This window comes from Bicyclus anynana, chromosome 1, assembly GCF_947172395.1.
Source record: "Bicyclus anynana chromosome 1, ilBicAnyn1.1, whole genome shotgun sequence".
NCBI lineage: Eukaryota > Metazoa > Arthropoda > Insecta > Lepidoptera > Nymphalidae > Bicyclus > Bicyclus anynana.
Genome location: NC_069083.1, coordinates 19,059,935 through 19,085,318, shown reverse-complemented (window position 1 = coordinate 19,085,318; position 25,384 = coordinate 19,059,935). Strand labels below are relative to the sequence as shown.

At 39.6% G+C, this 25,384-nt stretch overlaps 1 protein-coding gene across 1 annotated transcript; it reads left to right on the top strand.

The window, feature by feature from the left end:
- Positions 1-1,581: 1,581 nt before the first annotated feature.
- LOC112047985 (tripeptidyl-peptidase 2) lies at positions 1,582-24,932 on the top strand. The gene is made up of 26 exons (XM_052884725.1): positions 1,582-1,700; positions 1,907-2,088; positions 2,175-2,303; positions 3,027-3,210; positions 3,903-4,050; positions 4,905-5,068; positions 5,529-5,772; positions 6,094-6,224; positions 6,760-6,922; positions 7,852-7,922; positions 8,516-8,655; positions 12,030-12,210; positions 14,176-14,341; positions 15,071-15,234; positions 15,307-15,485; positions 15,553-15,767; positions 15,940-16,051; positions 16,287-16,409; positions 17,511-17,666; positions 18,046-18,134; positions 18,522-18,727; positions 19,340-19,451; positions 19,836-19,908; positions 20,110-20,195; positions 20,529-20,700; positions 21,346-24,932. The coding sequence occupies exons 1-26, from the start codon at positions 1,604-1,606 to the stop codon at positions 21,553-21,555; spliced, it is 3,897 nt and encodes a 1,298-aa protein (XP_052740685.1). The 5' UTR covers positions 1,582-1,603; the 3' UTR covers positions 21,556-24,932.
- The last annotated feature ends 452 nt before the right edge of the window (positions 24,933-25,384 follow it).

The window sequence follows — 25,384 nt, the reverse complement described above, 5'->3', positions numbered from 1 at the left end:
ATATATCAAGAATTTGTTTTGTTTACTTCGGTTCCACTCCACATCCACAATCTCAAATAACAGCTCCTGTGTACCGGATGTCTTAGGAGAATTGGAATGGCTAAGAATGCAATATCTCAATTAAGTACATCAAATATGAAGAGACAAATTTTTGATAAAAATTAAAATCATGAGTACTCTCGTTTCCTTTTTACTTTATGGGGCTGAGACTTTTACTTTGAGGTCTGCTGATTGCAAACAAATTGACGTGTTCGAAATGTGGAGCTGGAGGAAAATGCTCCTGATGGACTGCATGTCGGACCAATACATCTATTCTTCCCCAACTCAGTCTCTACCTTCTGCCTCAAGCGAATCCTGTAGAACTTCAAACACATTGCCAGGAAATACAAAAATAATCTCTAGAAACTGATGGTTTGAAAGTGGAAGAAAATCAGATCCGCACCACACTTGACTACTACAGTCTACAATGCACTCTGGGCAGAAGAGAGGTAGAACAAGATGGCTTGACACAATTTTTGAAAATTGAATTTTTGAATTTGTGATAATTAGTTATTTTGACTGGATACTATTAAGTGTTGTATTTAAATAAAACACCATTACCACACCATCTCTATATTTTCAAAGTAAACTAAGCTTTATGAATGTTATAAATTATGTTAATATGTTGAAGTTTATTTATCTGGCAAAGAATCCAAACCCTGAAACATAAAAGATAGAACTTATATAAAATGCAGTATTGTGAATGTGATTTCCTTAATTAGACTTTCAAAAATTAATAATATCTCAAAAACTATCTATTTTTGCTAGTTAAATTTTTACAAGTAGACTAACATAAACAAGAACTATCAAACATGAAATTTTCAACTCTCAAATTGATTGTGTAGATTGTACAGCTTAGCCGATTGTATTTGTTAAATACAAAAATATTAATTTTTGCTCTCTACAATATTATTATTGTAGATAAAGATGAAATTCTATGAAAGAGATTACTCCATCGGGGATTTGATGAGCAATATTAGAATACTCACATTAATTTTGTAAGGGTTTCCAGTTAGCCTCATGTCACGCATGTAGTGAACACGATCCAGCCGGGAATTGTGTGCGCGTCTGTGGTGCTACAACATATGACTTGTTACTTTATATCAGTGAAATTTTAATGAAACTTAGTAGAATAGAGAACATAATAACCCCAATATTACAAAACTACAAGATATTTTCAAGGAAGGTCCATCATTTTGCAAGTTTAGTTATTTTGTCAAATATGGATTATGTACATGAAATATACATAACTCTTTTTAGTTAAAACTTGTGTTATTGTAAGAGAGCAGTAATAGCTAACAGAAATAATGGACATGATATTATCTGTGGTTTCTAATTTTCTATGTTTAGCTTACAAACCTAGTTACCTAACACTTAAACAGTGATACTTACGTTGCCTAAGGTTAAATTGTGAATGTGATAAAGACCTAAGCCAGGCAAACCTAAGCCTGCAGTGATAATGAAGAAAGTAGGTACTATTTCATACCACATATTTAATAAATTGAATTTGAAAAGGAATCACAAAATTTACACAGATTTCGGTAATTACAAAATAACAGTGACAATGACAATGACAGCTGACAGCAGACCAACAAAAGCTGATTCTTCATTATTTACGTTTAGAAATAAATCTGAGTGTAACCACAATAAGAGAAAGCTTGGTAAGTATTTTTTATAATAATTTAATAACTAAGTACGCACATTTATTTTAATCTTTCTTCCTTTCTTCCTTTCTTCAGTGTGAGTGAGAGTGAGAGATTTTTTTTACTGATTCTTTGATTAAACTTAGTATCTATTAATCATTGGCTTATTGAATGTTTGAAGTTTGGGCAGAGATCTAGGTTTTAATTTAATCTGTGTTTCAAAGGTACACAGTCATCAAAAATGGCAGACGTACCGATCGATTGTGATTTCCCCGTTTGGGGATTAATGCCGAAAAAAGAAACAGGGGTCGTTACATTTTTAACTAAAAACGTAGAGTACGATGGTCGCAATACGGTCATTGCAATTTTGGATTCCGGCGTTGACCCGGCGGCCGCGGGACTTAAGGTAAAAAAATGACTCGTCACGATTTGTTTAGTTTTGCATTTTTTTGGTAATTTGTTGGTTAACGGGAGCTTAATTTTGTGTTCCAGGAGACCAGTACAGGGGAGACTAAAGTAATAGAAAGGTTCGACTGTAGCGGCTGTGGCGATGTGGACACAAGTACAGTTCGCAAGGTAGTGGACGGACATATTACCGGCATCACAGGCCGAAAACTGACGGTAAGTTTGATATTTTGTAGTTAGAAGTCTTACAAAATGTACAGAGAAATGCACTATTGCACTAAGTAATTTTATTTTAAACTACTTCCCTTTGTTATTTTACTGATGTCACAAGGTCATTGACTCTTATAGTGTCAAACTGTTACAGCTGTTCTTTGTATTTTTCGGCCCATACACGTTGCTTTGACCATTGTTTCATAAAGTGCGTTTATTTTGCTGGAACATTTACTTATTTAATGTGTATCTTCTTGTGTTTTTTCTTAAATATGACAATGTTAGGAGTGGGCCCAATAGGCGAGGATTCAACAGAAGACCTTACAGATGTGCTATAAGCTGTCCAATATGTCCATAATACTCAGATATACCTTCTGCAAATCATTAATGTTATTAATACTTTACTAGAGGGATTTCATTAAAATTTTTGTTATGCAATGCTATTGAAATCATATAAACACTTTAATACTAAATAGACTGGCTAAATTCCGAGGTCCAATACTAAATATATGTTCTATGCCACAGTGTTCATGACTTCTATAAGAACACATAACGAATCTCATAACATATTATAATTTTCAGCAAAATTAGCTTGCTATGTTGCAGAAATAATCTAATTTTTGTACAGACAGCTAAAATACTTGTGGCATCCCCAATCTAGGTTTTTTTTTATATTTCTGGTCAGGCATTTCTTGTGTAATTATCAAATAAATATTCAATATCTTTTAGATACCCAGTGAATGGGACAACCCTAAGGGAGAATGGCGTGTGGGAGTTCTCTACCCCTTCAGCCTATACCCCTCCAAAGTAAAAGAAAGAATACAAGAGCACAGAAAAAATAACTGGGATGTTGGTCACAAGCCTGCATTTGCACAGGCTAGCAAAGAGCTGCAGGAATTTGAAAATGAAGTGGGTAGGTATTTGTTGTATCTCTGAAGAGGGTGTTTATCACAGAGATATGGTTATCTACTATAGGTTGTTATGCTAAGTTAATTTCCTATTGCAAATTACAATAGACTACATTGCATGTCTTCTATGTAAAATATAAGCTCACAAACTGATTATAGATATGAAAGTGAGTGTGTTTATGCTTTAATTTATATTCTTCTGTTAGAGTATTTATAAACAATAAATAATGAATTCTTAACTGTTTATTAATCTTAAACATACTTTTCCATGTAAGCCCATTTCCATTTCAGTTTGCATTGTCAATAAATATATGTCCTACATTTTTATGAAGCCCAAAACCATGAGAGAAAAGACAATGACGGACAGTGCAGACAATCAATATACTTGTATACATAATTCAAGAGCTTTAACACTAACTACTCAGCCAATCATCATGTAATTTTATGTACACAGGGGCACAGCAAAAACATAAATCTTTCCTCTAAATAGCTGTTGTTCCTGAGGGATTTGTATACCAGGCTACATTGCAGGCACACTACAGCCTTATTCATTTACCATTTTGCAACATAATTATGATGTGCTATTAGATTCATCTCAGATATGGGAGTGATGAGACATTTTTAGGTTATTTTTAAGATCTATCCATCAGTTTTGCAGTAAATTTCTAACAAATTAAGATTATTCATGTCATTCCAGCATCAAAAACAACCCTCACACAAGAGGAAAAATTACAAAAAGAGGAATTGGAGGCCCGAGTGGAGGTATTGAAAGAAGCAGAGAAGAAATACACAGACTTAGGTCCCGCTTATGACTGTGTACTGTTCCACGATGGAACTGTTTGGAGGTAGGAATAGGAGCAAATGAAAATGTCCACTATTTGAATGTAACATACATTAAAATATGATACATTAGAATTTGTAAACACAATTATCATCTTCACACAGCCAGTCCGTAATGAATATCAATACAAATAGCTGCCATAAGTGAGTTTTACTATGGGAGACAAAAAGAAATCGTGCATTTAAAAATCATAAGAAAAATGCAACTTGTTGCTTTTTAATATCAGTCACTGAAAGTTGTTAACATGTGTCCTATAAAAAGTTTGCTTCTATAGAAAGTTAAGTCCTACATTTTATACTCGTAATTCATGCAAAGTCATAAGTCAGAAAAGATAAGTTACCAATATTGAAAAATTTTAGTATGTTGCATATAACAACAGAATACCTATTCTTATCTTAAAGGAATGCAAAAAAGTCTGAGATAACATATATATCTATCTTTTAGGAATAAATTACTACGTAAGAAACATACCTTACCTTACATTACACTACTTACACGCCTATGAGGCAGATTGTGTATGAACATTAAAATGTAACAATATCTGTATATGACCACATTCTGGCAATAAATGATTTATGATTTATGACTTACCTTATCAGCCGATAGACGTCCACTGCTGGACGTAGGCCTATTGCATGGACCTCCAAGCACAACAGTCTCGAGCCACCAGCATCTAGCAGCTCCCTGCAACCCGCTTAATATCTTTGGTCCACCTAGTAGGGGGTCCACCGGTGCGGAAAAATCCAGCCCTGCGAATGACCAACCCACATGCAGCGTGGTCATTCTATGGGCATTAACCTTATGGATAAGACATGTAAGTATAGATAAAGCAATGATATTAGAATGTTCACTCCACAGAGCATGTATAGACACGTCTGAGTCGGGCCAGCTGAGCGCCGGCACGCTGCTGGGCGAGTACAGCGCCACGCACGAGCACGCGCACCTCACGCCGCTGGACGAGATGACGGTCAGCGTCAACGTGCACGACGCCGGCAACACGCTGGAGGTGGTGGGCATGTGCTGTGAGTGTGCTTGTATCGCTCTAACTTGTGTATGTGGTATTTATGAAGGTACTTCAAGACTTTGGTGGTACAAATACAGTGGTTCTTTTTACAATGACATTAAAGGGAAACCATGTTGGTACGGTACTTATCCTTATAGAGAAACATAGCATATTAAGTGAGTTTGATTATTAATTTTCTAATGCATATTATATTATTGCACCTTTCTCCTCCTCCTTTGTTTCCCGAGATTTGCGAAAACTGATGATTTTGATGATATGCATGTTTGTTTCTCTTTCTCGCCTCAACTACTGAGCCGAATTAGCTGAAATCTCTTGTGAGATGTGTATGTTGGTTTAAAGCTCATATGGACCAATGATCTTTGTGAGTGAAATCCTGACTACCCCATTACTTAGGTTTTAGAGTGATAGCCTGCCAGGTCTTTGTTATTTTGATGTTGAAAGTAGTTTGTATCTTCCAGCAACCCACGGCACCCATGTGGCCGCGATAGCAGCTGGTTACTTCCCCGATGCGCCAGACAAGAATGGCGTCGCTCCCGGCGCTAAGATAGTGTCGTTAACAATCGGCGACAGCCGGCTGGGCTCCATGGAGACCGGCACGGCTCTCGTGAGGGCTTGCATCAAGGTCATGGAGCTGTCCAAGACCATGAAGATTGACGTTATCAACATGAGTTATGGGGAGCACGCACACTGGTCCAATGCTGGGTAAGTTGTATATGAGAAATGCTGTTACAATTATATTATTTAAGATATCATCAGTAAAACACTCGAGTTTGTAAGAATGTGTATTTTTTATCAGCCTACCCACAATTTACTATACTTATAATATGTATATTAGCAAAAAAGTGTCTGACACTAAAGACCTACATAACAAAAGGTATAAAGTTATAAAAAAAAGAAATACAATACAGTTAGCATAACCTCGTCTCAAAAAGTCGTTACAAAGTTTTCTTCATCAGTTTGAACGATGACTTGTTACAGCCATTGTTTGATTGAACTACAAGTAATTATTTTGCACTATGCCAGGCGAGTGGGCGACGTGATCAGCTCGGTGGTGAACCGCTACGGCGTGTCGTGGGTGGTGTCGGCCGGCAACCACGGGCCCGCGCTGGCCACCGTGGGCGCGCCGCCCGACATCGCGCAGCCCATACTCATCGGTGAGTGCGGAGTGTCGAGTCCTTACGCCTGAATAGTTTGTTTGTTTGCTTGAACGCGCTAATATCATGAACGACTGGTCTGATTTTTAAAATTCTTTCAGTGTTAGCCCATTTATCGACGAAGGCTATAGGTTATATATTATCCCCGTATTTCTGCGGGAATGGTAACCACTCGGATAAAATCGCTCGGCATCAGCTGGTTTATTAAGTTAAAAAATCTTTTAGAAAACTAGAACTTCTTAATCGATTTTTTACACATACACATTTACACTGCACAAACCGGCATTTTTAGGGAGTTCTTTACACTACGAAAACTATTAAATCAATGAAACATACAGTTTTTAGAAACAGTTTTTATAAGGTTGTCGGATCGTTGATCGTATACTTACTACAACAACATAGGAGTAACGTCTAGCGAGCCAGCTCCACATCTAGTTAGTCAATGAACGTGCCGCACTACACCAGCCGACACTACGTGTCGTGGGCGTGTTGTGGGCGAGTCGTGCGCGTGTCGTGCTACATGGTCGGTGTGCAGGCGTGGGCGCGTACGTGTCGGCGGAGATGATGCTGGCGGCGTACTCCATGCGCGTGCGCGGCGCGCCCGGCGCCTTCAGCTGGAGCTCGCGCGGGCCCTGCGCCGACGGCGCCGCCGGCCTGTCCGTGTGCGCGCCCGGCGGCGCCGTCGCCTCCGTCGCCAGGTACGAGCTTTCAAGTTTTTAAATATACTTCCTTTTCAGCCGATAGACGTCCACTGCTGGACATAGACCTTTTGCATGGACCTCCAAGCACAACGGTCTCGAGTCGCCAATATCCAGCGGATCCCTGCGACCCGCTTGATATCTTCGGTTCACCTAGTTTTGGTCAACCAAAATTGCGCTCTCAGGTGCGCCATTTCAGCACCTTGGGACCCCAAACTTTGAACTATGTGGCCTGCCCATTGCCACTTCAGCTTCGCCTCTCGCTGAGCTATGTGAGTGACTTTGGTTCGTCTGACGCTCTCCTCATTTGATCACGCAGCCCTGCGTATGACCAACCCGGCATGCCTGCTTCTTTGGATAAAGCAAAACACAAAAAAAAAAATTGGATAAAGATTATTCAACAGTAAAGGGCCTGGATGACAATAGCGCGGGAAAGAGAGAAATGGAAGAAATTGGAGGAGGCCTATACCCTACCAAGGGATTCCTATAAGTAATACAATTGTAAAATAAAACAAATTAACTAAATATTACTAACATAGAATTAAGAAAATATATAATATTTTGTAATTAGCTTAAGGTTTATAGGAAATAAAAGGCTTTTTTATTATTATTATTAAAGGGCCTGGATTCACAAGAGGTTGTGGCTTGATCCCTACTCGCTGCTATTTTCGTACCAACAGTCATATTTAAACAACAAATACTATAAATATTATAACAATAAAATAAATATTTAAGTAGGCGCCTATACAACAAACGTGATTTTTTTCCGTTTTTATAGATAACGGTACAGAACCCTTTGTGCCAGTCCGACTTGCACTTGGTCGGTTTATTTTAATAGCTCATTACAGCTATAAGTTCTAGTAGTTTTGAGTCCTAGGCTATGAGCGTTGACGTATGTTCACGACACTTATGGAGTCACTGTCCGTTAGGTTCACCCTGCGGAACTGTCAGCTGATGAACGGCACGTCGATGGCGGCGCCGCACGTCGCCGGAGCAGTCGGTATGTCAACACTGAATACATTCATTAGGTCGCTCTGTCTGTCTATCTGTTACCTTTACACTGAAACTGAAACCACTGAACCAATTTTGAAGAAATTCCATATAGAGATAAATTAGACATTTATAATAGCCTAATTGACACTTTTTTTAAATGGTCTTAAATAGTTCATCGACTGAATTTTTTTTATATTTTTTTCAGATGTGATTACATGAAAATTTTAGTTTTTAAATGTTTTTGACGATACGAGCCGAAACGCCTGTCGGCCATGACAGTCTATAATTCAGCTGTTTCATGACGTCACTATAAATCCCATACAAATGGAGCGTTTGGCAAAAATGTTAGTAAACAATTAGTTCGACGTTTAGTACATCAATTTTGATAGTGACGATACGATGTCGCGTAGAAACCGAAAAAGGGGCGTGGATTTTCATTCTTCTCCTAACAAGTTAGCCCGCTTCCATCTTAGATTGCATCATCACTTACCATCCGGTGAGATTGTAGTAAGGGCTAACTTGTAAATAAAAAAAAAATGTACTATGCTAAATTAATAATGTTTATATTAAATTAGTTATGAGTCAAGTACCGTGTTCCAGCGGTGCTAATATCGGGGCTGAAGGCTCAGGAGTTGCCTTACTCGCCGTACTCCATCAAGCGAGCGCTGGAGAACTCCGCCACCTACCTGGAGCACGTGGAGCCCTGGGCGCAGGGCTGCGGCCTGCTCAACATCGAAAAGGTAATCTACGTCTTCAGTTCGACTCCCGGACCGAGATAAAAAATGTCGAGAATTTGGGAAACTAACGGACGTTAAAAAAGCGTTCAAATAAAACAAATGCATTCCCAAGTTGCTTTTTTCTTCATTCATACTTCATAATAAAGGAGATGTCCCACTCCCCATACATCATTTACCCCAGGAAAAAAAGTTTTTTTCATCACGATGAAACTTTTACTGTTGAGCTGGTTTTCCTGGTCTGGATTAATAATAAATGATTTATTTTTACCATAATAGCGGGGGTTACGGATTGGGTACCTTAAAAAACGCTTGTGCGAATGAGGGCTAAGTATTATGATGAATGTCCTCCATGGTATATGGAGTTTAGGTCCATCACCATGATGCGGCCCAGGGTGGCAATGTTTGACTGTGTTACTATCACTATCAGATGCTATATAATCATTATCGGGTTGTTATGACCATGAATGTCACAAACAAAGTTTGATCAGTATGGGCAACAATAGAATGGTTTGTTACAGAGTAAAATCTTACTGTAAACCTACAAAACCATATTGGGGCAGAGTGGTGGGTGTATCCCATCTCCAATCTTTATAGGAATTGGGATATGGAAAAAACGTCTACATGACCTAGGATATAGGCTAGCAGTGAAATTACAAGACGGTACAATCTTTTTAACAAAAAAAAAAAATACCGTCTTCAAAGCTGCTCTAAAAAATGAAAAATAACATCGTATGTAAGTCCTTTCTATCAATCGGTTTGAAAGTGGTGCCATATAGGCCTCTTAAAGTTTATTTTGTTTTTTGTCACTGCCGCCCGCTGTCAGTTAAATTTATTTTGTTAAAAAGATTTAATTTTTCTGTTTTTGGTGTGCCCTAGCATAGTGACAACTTGCAACAGCTTATTTAGCTTATTTAGCTTATTTAGCTTATTTAGATTATGTCAAAAGTTACTCAAAAATTTTCAAACGTGTTTGTATTCTTGCGAAATCGTTACACATCAAACAGAAAATAATTGAGTCTGAGAACAAGATACAAACCACCTGGAATATAATTAATAGAGAATCAGGAAAAATCAAACCGCGGGATATCAGTTTTGAATTAATTGTCAATGACAAAAAGGTAAACACTGATATCGAGGTTGTTAATGCCTTTGAAGATTTTTTCCAGAATGTTCCTATCTTGTTAACTGATTCACTAGATTCGTCTGCTACGGAAGCCCAGAGACTATTAAGAGGCAATGTTAAAGAGTGCAACGTTCTTTTTGAATTTCACCACATAACTGTATCAGACATTAAAAAATCTTTCAATTTGTTAAAATTAAAAAGAACCGGAGATCTGTGGGGCATGTCAGTGAAAGTAATATCTAATATAATTGATGTCATTGCTCCCCACTTAGCCATTATTTTTAATGAATGTGTGGACTTAGGTATTTTTCCGAACCTAATGAAGCATGGCAAATTGATACCACTTTTTAAATCAGGAGACAAGTCAGATCTTAATAACTATAGACCGATTACAATATTGCCAACACTTAGCAAGGTCTTTGAAAAAATCATATTAAATCAACTTTTATGTCATTTTAATTTAAATAACTTGTTTCATCCTGAACAGTATGGTTTTACAAAAGGTCGCAATACAACTGATGCAGGGGCTAAACTTTTAAAACATATTTATGAAGCATGGGAAGGTTCTAAGAATGCTATTGGTGTGTTCTGTGATCTGTCCAAGGCGTTCGATTGTGTTGACCATAACACCCTTCTACTCAAGTTAAGCCACTATGGCATCAAAAGTGTTGCACTCGATCTCATTGCCTCTTATCTCAGTGATAGAACGCAGAAGGTATGCATAAATGATATAAAGTCGCACGGTTCCACTACCATAATGGGCGTCCCACAGGGTTCAATTCTGGGTCCTTTTCTATTTTTAGTGTACATAAACGATTTACCATACCATGTCAGCGGCATATGTGAGATTGTACTGTTTGCTGATGACACATCCTTAATTTTTAAGTTCGACAGAAATAAAGATAACTCTGACGACGTAAACCGTGCCATATCGCATGTGTCGCATTGGTTCACTGCAAATAATCTACTTTTGAATGCCAAGAAAACTAAATGTATTGAGTTTTCATTGCCAAATGTTAAAAAATTAGATAAGTCTATAATGATCGATGGTGAAACACTGGAAATGGAGAGTTCCACAGTTTTCCTGGGAGTGACCTTGGATTGTAAACTTCAGTGGGGTGCTCATATAGAAAAACTGTCTGGTAAACTTAGCTCAGCGGCATTTGCAGTGAGAAAAATAAGACAGTTTACTGATGTTGATACAGCTAGGCTTGTTTATTTTGCGTACTTTCACAGCGTAATGTCTTACGGTATTTTATTGTGGGGCAAGGCTGCCGATATACAATCTATATTTGTTCTTCAAAAAAGAGCAATTCGAGCAATATATCAATTTAAATCACGCGAGTCCCTTCGTCAAAAGTTTAAAGAAATAGGTATACTAACAGTAGCCTGTCAATATATATATAACAGTATAGTATATGTAAGACAAAATATTAATTTGTACAAACGAAAAGGAGATTTAAACCCACGTCTTACTAGACACGGGCATAAGTTAGTTATTTCTGCATATCGTCTCCAAAGAGTAAAAAAATCTTTTGTAGGTTTGGGTGTACTCTTCTATAATAAGATCCCCAAGACTGTGATGGACCTGCCAATGCATAGCTTTAAGCAATGTGTTAAAAAACATCTACTTAGTCGAGGGTACTACAACATTGATGAGTTCCTTAATGATAAAGATGCTTGGAGGTCGTTGGATCAGCTTCCACCTTCACACAGAAAGTAAAACTATAAAAAATGTAAACAGTAATTGTTATTAATTGTAAATTATAATACTGTATGACTTTTTCAAAAGAGCAACTGTTGAGTTTCTTGCCGGTATCTTCTCAGCAGAACCTGCCTTCCGAACCGGTGGTAGAATCTTTACAAATAGTCAACTGACGTGTCAAAAGTGCTTGTAAACTGAGCCTACTTGAAATAAATGATTTTTGATTTTGATTTTTTTGACAGTATTGGCAAATTAGTTAACTTATTTTGATTTTAACACAACAGTACTGAACCGACTTTCGTGAAAATTGAATGAGAACAATCTGAAATACTATACTCCTTAATACAAAAAAATATTTTCTAAATTAGTTAATAATGACAAAGTTATGAGGTAACAAACATAAAAAAACATACACATAGAATTTAGAAACTCTTCCTTTTTTTTGAAGTCTGTTAAAAATATCGCTTTTTCTTTCATTGCGATGGGACGGAAGAAGTGATATACACAATTCGTTAAAATAGTCTGATGATGATGACGATTCTCGTCTAGGCCTTCGAGCTGCTCACGAAGTACCACGACCAGCCCGAGTGTGACGTCACGTTCAGCCTCAAGTGCGGCACCAGCAACGCCAAGGGCATCTTCCTGCGGCCCAGGCTGGAAGAGGCGCCGCCCAAGGACATCGGCGTCACGGTGGAGCCGCAGTTCCTGGAGAACTATATGGATGAAGAAAGTGAGTATACTCTCTCAGTTGCATAGGGCCAACCACAATGTTTAACTATTTAAATCCTTAAATAAAAAGAGTTTTTAGAGTTTTTACCATTAATGAGCCATATAATCTTTACTATACAGGGTGCTGGGGAGTATTTCCCATAACTTACAGGTGTTGACGAGTCCACTTATACGAGCCGAACTGAATAACTAATATTTTTTTAATACATTCAAAGTAATGAAAATAATTCCGTCTATCCATGTAAAACAAGCCTTTATCTATCCTTGCATTTTAAAATACGTCAATATTGGCTATGTCATAATTATAACGATGCGTATAAAGGACACATTTTATTTTCACAAAAATTCACAAAAAAAATATGTTTAACTCTGAAAATATTCATTTTAAAACACATGTTCTTTTTACATTTTAAATTAATTTTCCTTGAAGAATATAAATAACCCTAGAGTTATGGAAAATACTCCCCAGCACCCTGTATAATTTATAAATACTTGTCAATTTTACTTACGCCGAAAGTAGGTGCTATGAGCAATTTGCCGCCTGGCGTCATCTGGTGGTAACAATCTCCTTCTTCAGTAGCCCTTCACTGATAGTATCCAGACTTGCGGCATGAGTTGCGACGGATAATAATACTAAAATGAATAACGTTATTTTCGTAAGAGCAGCAAAATGCTCATAGCAACCACTTTTGTGATTATATTATTAAGAAGTCATTTTACTGAGCGGATCCAACTACTGCTTTTGAATATTTCTTGGAAATAGCAGCTACACGTAATATGTCAAACATCACATTTCTTAAGTAAAAGGAGATCAACCACTTTGGACTTTTGGTACCCAAATATTTCGAAATTTGTTTAAAGTGGCATTTTTTCGGATTTAATCAAAACTTTATTTTAACAAGATTTAAATTATAAAATAATTGTTACATTTCTTCTCTTATTACTTCTGTCGATCTTACTATATAAGTAATTAAAAAAAACTACTTGATTCGTTGATTACTTGTCTAGCAGAGCAATGTTTTACAATTATGTCTGGGTGGTCAGTTTATCTACTAATTTTATCTTGTGAGGCAAGCCACCAGTAGTGTTGACGTGAATCCAAGTGAAATAGACAAAAATGTCATCCAATGGCGGCCGAGTTGTCCCCGTCCCATTTCTGTCGCTCCAACGCTATGAAATGTTTATTTCTCTTCACGTTGGTAGCATTGGTTAGTTGGTTAGCGCTACAGGTAGTTCACGTAGTGTTACGGACATTTACCTCTTATAATACAAGGACGCACAGTCATGTACAAAATTTCACTTAAAAACTGGCCATTTTTGCTTTGACAGTTTTAGAATTATTCGTAAAGAAAATTATACCTAAAGTTCTTTAAATATAGTCCAAAATTCAATAAAATCTTAAATTTAAAGCAAATTCAACCTTAAGGCTTGAGTTTAAGGTTGAATTTACAAATGTGAATGGAGTGCCAAGACATGCATTGAGTGGGGACGTTTTTTGGTCACTGATTGTGCATCCACTATTTAATGGGAGGTCGATGGTCACGGAGTATATGCACACATCGTGGCAAAGGGTGCAAAAGGCCCAAGAACTAAAAAGGAATGACGTATTGCAGATAATTTAACAAACTACTTAAAAATACATGTTCGAGATTCTTCACTGAGTGAACATAAACATAGACATTTTCCCTCGATTCAAGCGACAAAGATGCCCTTTTCAGCTAGTGAGATGAAAAGATGAGCGTTCACACAACAGTAATTAAATTCATTCCCTTTGCAATTGCTGAGTTTGAATTCTTTAACTTGTTTGATTTGAAATACTGAATTTACAACAAAGACATTTGCACATAGTGTAAACTAATATTTTTAGAGTAAAAATAACTAAAATACAATTATGGCATTCAATTAAAATAACAAACTAGTTAGATACAGATACAAAAAAACGTATGTAGCGTGCGTTGCGTTGCAGACAAGCTCGTCATACCCAAGCAGATCGCGTACGGGCAGCGCCTGGCGCTCACCTGCGCCGCCGCCTGGGTGTCGCACCCCGCGCACCTGGACCTCATGAACGCGCCGCGCCCGCTCGCCGTGCGCGTCAGCACCGCCGCGCTGCCGCCCGGCCCGCACTTCGCCAGGTAGGCCCGCCGTGCGCCGCCGGCCGTTGTCGCACCCCGCGCACCTGGACCTCATGAACGCGCCGCGCCCGCTCGCCGTGCGCGTCAGCACCGCCGCGCTGCCGCCCGGCCCGCACTTCGCCAGGTAGGCCCGCCGTGCGCCGCCGGCCGGTGTCGACCTCATGAACGCGCTACCAGCTGCAGCAGCATACACATAAAACGAAAAAAAAGTTGCATGTTTATCGCAAAAGTTACCTTATCAGCCGATAGACGTCCACTGCTGGACATAGGCCTCTTGCATGGACCTCCAAGCACAACAATCTCGAGCCGCCAGCATCCAGCGGCTCCCTGCAACCCGCTTGATATCCTCGGTCCACCTAGTGGGGGGTCGCCCAACACTGCGCTTTCCGGTGCGGGGTCGCCATTCCAGCACCTTGAGGCCCCAACGTCCATCGGCTCTTCGAACTATGTGGCCCGCCCATTGCCACTTCAGCTTCGCGACTCGCTGAGCTATGTCAGTGACTTTGGTTCGTCTGCGGATCTCCTCATTCCTGATTCGATCACGCAGAGTAACTCCAAGCATAGCTCGCTCCATCGCCCGCTGAGTGACTTTGAGCCTTCTAATAAGGCCCATAGTCAGCGACCAAGCGACTGTATTAAAGATGTGGTAATCGCAAAAGTTACCACATCGTTAATACAGTCAGAATTTTTTGTTAATTTGTATAAATACAATATGTGATAACATTCCAGTATAGACGCGTACGACGTGTCGTGCGTGGGCAAGGGGCCCGCCTTCCGCATCCCCATCACCGTGCTGCAGCCGCAGCCGCTGGCCGCCCCGCCCGCCGCGCCGCAGCTCGATGAGAAGGACGTGCTGTTCAAGCCGTCCACCATCAAGCGGCACATCGTCGTCGGTGAGTAGCGCCCCCCCCCCCCCCCTCCCGCGAGTGCTGGAGAGTGCGGCAGTAACGTGACGTCATGTGCAGTGCCGCTGGAGGCCACGTGGGGCGTGGTGCGCATCACGCGGCGCGGCGGCGAGAGCGGCGCGCGCTTCCTCGTGCACGCCATGCAGCTGGCGCCGCGCCGCTCGTGCCGCGCGCACGACACGCACCGCATGCTGGTGCTGGCGCCCGCCGCGCCCGTCGCCGCGCCCTTCCGCCTGCTGGTGAGTGACGCGTCTCTCGCGTGTTGTTGCTGACGTAACGGCGTTGTCTGACCTCACTCGTGTCCAGGGCGGCGTGACCCTGGAGGTGGTGATAGCCAAGTACTGGGCCAACGTGGGCGACATCACCGTGGACTACAGCATCGAGTTCCACGGCCTCAAGCCGGACTTCGGCAGCCGGCTCACCATGAGCGCGGCCGCGCTGGGCGCCGTGCAGCTGGCCGCGCTGCGCCCGCAGGAGGTGCAGCCCTCCGCGCAGCTCAAGCACATCGAGCCGGTGTACAGGTAGCTTCTGGTTCAAATTATATCAAAAAACAAACTTGACAAAAAAATAATCATCAAAATCGGAACTGTTTCTGAGAAAGTCGAGGGAAAATATTCTATTGATTGGACTATAAACCTGCAGAAAGTCTGCGTTCAAAACTAGGTGAAAGAATAAATTAGATTTGATTTGCAGACCGTCGGAGTCGAAGCTTGTGCCTCTGACGGCGCGCGACGTGATCCCGCCCAGCCGCCAGGTGTACCAGCTGCTCAACACCTACACCTTCCACATCGCCAAGGCCACCGAGGTGAGTCTCCGGGAGACGGTAGTGTGACGTGTCCTGCCGCTGGATGATGGCTTGGAAAGAAAAGACCTCATCATCATAGTTCGCCTTGTTCACAGTTTTGTCTGACTCCAGGACCCAGGACCTCCGTCTTGTAAATCTACCGCGAATACCACTGCGCTACGGAGGTCGTCAAATTTTTTAATTTCAACTTGAAAAAGTCTGAGAATGTTGAATTAGAGCTGCCACTGTATTGCAGGTGTCGCCGATAGTGCCGATGCTGTGTGACATGCTGTACGAGTCGGAGTTCGAGTCCCAGATGTGGATGCTGTACAACAGCTGCAAGCAGCTCATGGCTGTCGGAGACGCGTACCCTTCCAAGGTATCATCATCAGCACCATCATCAGCCATGACAATGAGGGTAAGATTAGGCTATGAAACATTGAGATTTTCGTTCTTCCAGGAAATTCTCAGTACCAAGCCTGATATTGAAAAGTTAGTCTTAAGGCAGGGCAGGTGTACAAAATTGGCAAACACAGTGAATTTTGATTCTACAGTGTGAAGAAATGATGTAAAATTTCTACTACACAAAAATTACTTTGGACTGATAAAATAACAAACTAATTCGACGTGGAAACCGAATAAAAAAAAAATCTTATTATTGTTGTAAAAAAATCCTAAATATTATCAAAGAAATAAACTTCTACAATGAAGATTTCGTAATTTTGAGCGATAACTATATGATTTCTTAAATAACACAGTGGTTCGTTAACTGAAGCCGTTTAAATCATAAAGTTTTACAATTTTCAGACAGTTCTTCCCCGTGGTTCTTTCAGAGAAGGCTTTAATTAATACCTTGGAGACCTTGAAGGCCTTGACACCACCACCACCGAAATACAACTTAGTATTAGTTACCTTAATAACATACTTCAAATCAGACATGTAAAAATAATTAAAACTCAGCTATTTTAGTGGAGCTTTAAAGCGTTTGACAAAAGTTCTGGCCCATGGACAGTGTCTGATACTTATGATACAACTTTAGAATAATGTTCTACACAACACATATAAAAATCAGACATAAAGTTAAGTAACACTTATTTTTAGTTACCTTTCTTACCTGGTACCTGCCCAGGTGTCACACGGCGCGCTCCACATTCAAAGCACATGAGATGCTACTGAGAATGTAAGGTTTCATCTATGCAAAAATAAGTTATGTCAGATCGCTCTGGGATCTTAGTCTATAATTTGTCGAGTTTTAGTTTGTTCGAATTATTAGATGTAAAATGACTAGCAATTTATACCCTAATTTTTAATTTGTTTGTCAATAAATATTGCTCATCAAGTTTGGCTTTGACATGGGATTCCTAAGATTTTCCCGCCGTACTCTCAATTGTGAAGTTTAAGTATTTTAAGTGTCTAGTAATAAGATCCATCTAACACCCGAATGCTAAGATGTTCGTCTCATACGGTATAATGTTGCCAGTACTCAGCGAAAGTGGAGAAGGGCGAGTACACGCTGCGCCTGAGCGTGCGACACGACAATCGCGCGCTGCTGGAGCGACTGTCGGAGATGCCGGTCGTCATACAGCAGCGACTCTCGCAGCCGATCACGCTTGACGCCTACTTCTCGCAGCCACAGGTCATAAGCATATTGCTAGATATAATACAATATTGCGGTTTTTTAGTCTTAGATTTTAGATTTTGTAATAACAAATTAAAATGGCTCCTGTAATATTATTATTCCATTTTGAAGACGGTTTGTTTTAAGATGTATTTGTCAGTTGACAACAAACACATTTGTGTACAGGAATGTCTACACACAAAACACGCATTGTTTAATTATTTAGAGTGTTTACAAAAAAAACTGTTGCCTAACAACCACTCGCATAAAGATTTAGGGGCTTGTCCGGTACCTCCTTATAAACGAATTATGACACAATTTAAACTAAAGATACCGTGTGTTACAGTGATATATATTAATGTGCTAAACTTTATAATACCATATAGTAATTTTCCAGGCGTTAACTGGTGGAAAGAAGTTTACGTCGACGTCGCTGGCAAATGGCGAGCTTCTACCTTTGTACTTCACTCCTGTGGCCGCTGAGAAGTAAGTTTAAGAAAATAGTAAATATTTGTTTCTAATGTACGAAAACAGTATTAGTGTTAAAACGGTTCTTCGAGACCAATCGAATCTAGTCCGGGGCAACACCTCCAACTTTTCAGTTGTGTGCATTTTAAGAAATTAAATATGTTTCAAACGGTGCAAGAAACATTGTGAGGAAACCTGCATACCGGAGAATTTTCTTAGTTCTCTAAGTCTGCCAATCCACGTTGGGCCAGCGGGGTGGACTACTGGCCTAACCCCTCTCAAACTCGAGCTCAGCAGTGAGCCGAATATGGGTTGATAACGAATATGGTGGAAGGACACAATATTACATTTAGTGGAGAATGTGGGTGTGATGCATCTCCATATGAAACTCCTCTGTCCGGCCAGGATCAGCCGCTCCAGCATCTCTGCGGGCGTGACGCTGACGGGCGCGGTGACGTTCGCCAAGGACGAGCTGGGCCACAAGACGGACGCGTACGCGCTGGCGCTGCTGGCGTGCGAGCCGCCGCGCCGCGCGCCGCGCGAGCCGCGCCCGCGCGACGACTACGCCGACGCCTACAAGGACTTCGTCGCGCTGTGGCTGCCCAAGCTGGGTGAGACTTCAAAATACGGAATAAGGCTGATATGACGGCCTCCGTGGCGCAGTGGTGTGCGCGGTGGATTTACAAAACGGAGGTCGTGGGTTCGATCCCCGGCTGGGCCGATTAAGATTTTCTTAATTGGTCAAGGTCTGAAATGAAATGAAATGAAAATGAAAATATACTTTATTGTACACCACAAAGAAACATACGCTACAAAAAAATAATGGAAAGAAAGAAAATGCACAATAGACGGCCTTATCGCTAAAAAGCGATCTCTTCCAGGCAACCTAACGAAGAAACTAATAATAAAAATAATTATATATAAACCAGGTCTGGCTCGTGGGAGGCTTCGGCCGTGGCTAGTTACCACCCTACCGGCAAAGACGTACCGCCAAGCGATTTAGCGTTCCGGTACGATGTCGTGTAGAAACCGAAAAGGGGTGTGGATTTTCATCCTCCTCCTAACAAGTTAGCCCGCTTCCATCTTAGTCTGCATCATCACTTACCATCAGGTGAGATTGTAGTCAAGGGCTAAGTTGTAAAGAATAAAAAAAAAAATATAGCCGCAAATGTAGGCAAAGTTAAAACCTTGAGAATGATTCTTCTACTATGTGTATGTTCCAGAGGGTGAAAAGCTGGAGCAGGCGTACGAAGAGCTGGTAGAGAAGTTCCCCAACTTCCTCGGCGCGCACATAGCGTACTTGCACGGCATCGACTCGCCCACCGACCCCAAGAAGTGAGCATTACTATTCTTTCTTACTGCTTAAGTTTAAGCTCAAATACACTTTCGACGCATTACCAAGTCCCAAAGTTAGCCGAATGTACCGAGGTGTTTCGTATCCGAACCTCAGATCACTTTGATTTTTTAACTAGAGTTAAAACTGACAACAATTGAAAGTTGAGCAATGAAGTGAAGCAGAAGTTTGTATCTATACTATAAGATTCAATTTACTTCGATCAACTTCGCAAGTAGTGTATTGCGGGTGTAATAATGTCAAATATTTACAACAGTTAATTTTACCAAATCTCGGGATGTTACCTTTATCATGGTTTTGTTATGCAAAAAATATATTACCTATTGTGAAAAGTGAAGTCAACAATTTGGTATACATTGTCACAGGTTGCCGAGTGCTACGGAAGAACCCGATGTCACCACCGCGTGGTGTGAACAGCTGATCACTACATCTGAAAAGGTATATGTTCTACTTGACTACCTACAATTAAAATGAATTATTTTCCCTGGCTAGGAAGCGGACGGATTTGTATTTGAGGGTATGAAGTCATTTTTACTCATTAGCGAATTCCTCTCTCCCTTTAGGTTATCTTCCACTAACCAATAAGCCGGCATATATTGCATGTTAGGCACTTATAAATGCTTCCGTGTCTGTGGGCAGGTCATAAAGCAGATAGAGCAAGACAAGCTGCTGGCCTACCTCGGCATGAAGAACGACACGCGGTGCGACGCCACCAAGATCAAACAGTGAGTACCGAACTATTGTATTATACTGCTATTTTATCACATTGCATAATATCTTAATCAGAAACAAGAAGTTATACGAGGATTGACTAATCCTTATGGCATGCTTAAAAACCAATATTGTCCCAATGGTTAGATTATCGTGGCATACTTGGATTATCTCATCAACCCAATATTTTCCTTTTCACTTCTTCGCACTCCTCAGTTAAATAAAAAAACGTATCTTTTTTGAGAATTTAAGGACTCGATGGTAAATAACCATAGTTTTTCAATAAAAATCCAATCTAATCCATCCAATTAAAAAAAATTATAAATTATTTGTTATGTCTATTGCAGAGAGCACGAGAAGCAGAAGACCTACCTCATAGACGCGCTGTGCCGCAAGGGCACGGCGCTGTGCCGGTTGAAGGCGCTGGCGGAGAGCCCGGCCGCCAAGGAGAAGCTCGCTGACGCGCTGCACACCAACATGGCCGACCTGCTCAAGTTCGCCGACCTCACCGACGCCAAGGTAACGCCAGAAGTTGTAAAGCCAGTGCTAGACCGGGGGAATATTCTATTGCCGTCAAGTCGCTCCCCGCGGCACCTTGGGGTCCATAGCAAGGACAGTTCACAGGAAAAACTATGCCCGTAGCTGTAAAGCGTAAGCAGCGTTACGCTGTAGATGCCGACAAAAGCTGCTTGACCGTTACAGCATCTATGCTTCAAGTCAGGGCAGTGCTCTGTAGGGTGTGTTCTTTGGTTGCCCCGCGAACTGTTTATAGTTCTCCCACTTACCATCACCGTTGGGCTGGGCTGTCTTTGGTACGTGAATAAGTGCTACAAAATAGTCACAGACCACACGACTGAAGTAAAACTTCAAAAATGAAAACAAATGAGCCTTAGACATAACTGCATCACAAAAGGTTCCGGAGGTGTACAAAAATGATTTGTTTCAAAGTTCTCTAAAAACGCCATCTACTGGTAATTTAAAATAACAAACACTGTGCCTGTAGATGGCAGCACTCATCGTGGTAATACACTTTCGTAACGCATTCACCGCTTGCAAGCGTGCCAAATGAAGTCCTACTTCAATTTTTTTTTTATAATTTTTGTTGATAAGTCGTATTATATTATGTGTTAACACCGATTATGATGATTAAATATTTCCATCCAGGTCATCCACTACGGCGTGTGGCACTGCTTCAGCCTGAAGCACTGGGGGCGGGCCATCAAGCTGCTCACCAAGATCCTGGAGGAGAAACCCTCCAAGGAGGTGGAAGAGAGGCTCGCGCAGGCAGCCAGCCAGCTCGGCTGGGAGTACCTGGACACCGCCACGAGACTGGCGATACCCGTCAAGTATCCGGCCTCCTACAGACCCTTCTGATGATGTCACCGACAGCACTTTCAGCCCAACGGTGTTCGCGCAACGTTGAACTATTGCTAGCAGCACAAGCTTTACGCTCAGTTGGGAGGGGAGATATTAGTCGAATTTAGTGTTCATCCAAGCAATACAATAAAATACAGTGTTCATCCAAGCAATACAATACAATTTAGTGTTCATACAAGCAATACAATTCAATATAGTGTTCATCCAAGCAATACAATACAATATAGCGTTCATACAAGCAATACAATAAAATATAGTGTTCATCCAAGCAATACAATACAATATAGTGTTCATCCAAGCAATACAATACAATATAGTGTTCATCCAAGTAATACAATATAGCGTTCATACAAGTAATACAATAAAATATAGTGTTCATACAAGCAATACAATACAATATAGTGTTCATACAAGCAATATAATACAATATACACTATATAATACAATATACAGTGTTCATCCAAGCAATAAATACAATTTAGTGTTCATACAAGCAATACAATTCAATATAGTGTTCAACCAAGCAATACAATACAATATAGCGTTCATACAAGCAATGCAATAAAATATAGTGTTCATCCAAGCAATACAATATAGCATTCATACAAGTAATACAATAAAATATAGTGTTCATACAAGCAATACAATACAATATAGTGTTCATACAAGCAATATAATACAATATAGTGTTCATCCAAGCAATACAATACAATATAACGTTCATACAATCAATACAATATATTATAGTGTTCATACAAGCAATACAATAGAATATAAAACAATATTATGTAGTTTGTCTACTTTTTGAAGTCTGTTTATCTTTGATGTATTACGGTGTACACAAACGTTTGACAGTTACCAGTAACTATTCTGTAACGTTTCTGTAATATGACAGTGTGAGCTCGGAATTCGTTTGTATCACTCGTTATTTTTAGTATGGAGTTAGACAGAGATAGAGATGAATTCGAGACTTACACTGTCGAATTATGAAAGAAAGAAACGTACGTCTCGGGACGCTCGACAGAAGTGATACCTTAAACCTGCGCCTGTATGCGTGATACAAAGGGAAGCCAAACATAGTGGCGCCGTAACGCGTAACGTTACGAAGTAGTTTGAGAAGGTTATAAGGACGTTTTGAAGTTATAAGAAGTTATAACTTCATCATCAAACGTCGTGTCAGAATAGAACTGCAGTGCGCGTTGGTGTGTAAAACTGATTGAACGAAACTTTCTGTTTATCACATACCGTTTGTATCTAATAAACAGAAAGTTTAAAGCAGTAAAGTTGGTTGGCATCTTACCATTCCATCCTAATTGACTCCCCGGAGTAGTGTAACTACATATATACATGGGACTTAGTCCGTGCATCACAAGTCACAGGATGTGTTTATAAATTAATTAAAAATGCTATATACTATACATGCATTCGCAAATAATGCTTTGTTATAAATTTTTAACCTTTCATTCACATCAGAGTAATAATAATTATAGATATTCTATTTTCAAAAGACTGTGTAGCTAGTTGCAGTCGGAAGGCGTACAGACACCGCGTTTGTGAAAATATTGTGTCAAGGTTAAAACTGAAAAAGGATTTTTTAATAGACGGGCTTGGAAATGTATCACTAAATAATAAAAATCTGTTACTGTTTTGCTGGCAACGTTATTTCTAACATCCAAATTACAAAGCCTTCCGAAAATAGAATATCTATACACTACTACTACACTATACTATTGCATAGCCACTATTTGTCTGTATTATATTATCTACATTAAACGCCATGAATGTCAGCTTAGCTTTTGTTATGCAGTGTAAGCTCTGTGTAGTTTGTACAATAAAAGCAGTTTGTCACACTAGGGCCGAAAGTGTTCTGTAAATGTGCCCTAAACTTGACTAATATTATTTAAAAACAGATTAGTGTATTATATTTAAATATATGAGGTACTTACGTTGCGTGTATTACTTTAATGCTTAAGATTCTCCATTGCCTTCACGCTTAGCATGCGTCTACGATATATCGGGAAGAGATGTACTGTCGACCAATAGCGAACATGTTTCTCTCTGTTTCGTCCAATTGTATCGGAAGTGAAAGTGATATCTTCGCTTTAATAGACGTATGCTAGTCGTTCTGCTATGCCTAAAAAACCGTTAAACGCTATTTCAAGCTTTTGTCAGTACTATTCTTGCTAATTGGGATGCAAAAATGGACTGAGAGTACTGTAATGGTCACATCTTCCTCATTTTATAAGGTCTGAAAGTTTACCAATACATGCTCCTACTACGTAACTACTAACTATAGAATTCACAGTTATTTATATGGCTTTGGCACAAAAGCAGGTTTCAAAAGTTCAGACTTTCAAATTTCCAAGGATTTGAGAAATCACTTAGCTTCATGACTGCTCTTTTAGAGACCCTTAATGTATAATCTTTAATAGTTCGGACCAGCCAGCAAGCTAGCGTAATGTTTTTCAAATTTTCCGCAGAACCATATAAAAAAAACAATTGGATGCACTCCGGGAGTACTGAATACTTAAACATTAACATTTTACATTTTTTAATATTTTGGAATGGTCAGGGAATAATTTCGTATTTTTATTTATCAGTATAAAAGTACTATCATTTATGTGGTAAAATACAATATTCATTTATTGCACACAAACATGACAAATTATATTACACGAAAAATTTAACACTTGCTGAAATAAGAAACGAATAGTCTTGATTCGAATTTACGTATCAATAGTAATTTTGTACTTCGTTGTGTCATGTGTCAAATTCATTCCAATCTGGCTACCTCCCAAAGCAACCACAGTCCAAAGACTACTTGGTGTACTTACTTGCCTAGGGCAGGAACATGGGCTGACAAATTTTCAGCTTTTATTAAATGAGGGAGGTCTCGCTGTTACAGTCTCTGGCTCTTTAATACAACAATAAATAATTGCAATTTGTTTGCCAAACCTTTGAAAGAGGCAGATGAATGGAGTTAGTCGTGTTAAATATAGATTATATGAAAATAGCTTAATTTAAATAGTCGCTAGTTTAGTGGGCATTTAAATAACCTCGTTTTTATATGAATCTGTCCAACAATTTCTATTACATTGTTGTGCGGGTCACAAATAGCCGATTAAAAATAGTTAAAAATAGTTTTTAAATTCTGTTCACATGGATGATATGTATAATATTTTTTTTGTATAAAATATTGTTCACAATATTGTAGAAGGGTGCTCAAAAGACTAGATCAATGTTAAGTTTTTTTTTAAATTTTTTAATTTTTTTATAATAGATAATAAACTAAGCAAGCGAATAGATGTCACCTCATTAGCTTAATTATACTTATAATCAACAACGAAATAAAGTTTTAATTAAGTAAAAAAAAATGTTTTTCGTTCATTCATACCTGTGTACCATAGAAACGTAGTAATAATTCCGACTGCTTAAATGTTAACAAATAACAATAAAAATATTATAGTCGGGGATCCGTAGAACATTTTGTACAAATGATTACTATCAAGTTAATTTTTCGTGAGTAGCTTCATCTCGATGAGACTTTCAGAAAAAGATTATACCAGGATATATATATTTTTTTAATTTTTTGATCTCGGAACGAGATAATGTACCACACAATTTGTAGGAAATTGTGGCTGTTAATTATATAATGATTTATTTATTTTGCTATCATCCGCGAAAATTCGGCGAACCCATGCGACAACGTCACCCAGGTCCGACAAAATACTCTCTACGTACGTTTTACCCCGAAACCGGAGCATCCTCAGGAGATGTTGACTCTACAACGTGCAATTGCAAAGTAACGCCTGCTTCTATCCAATAT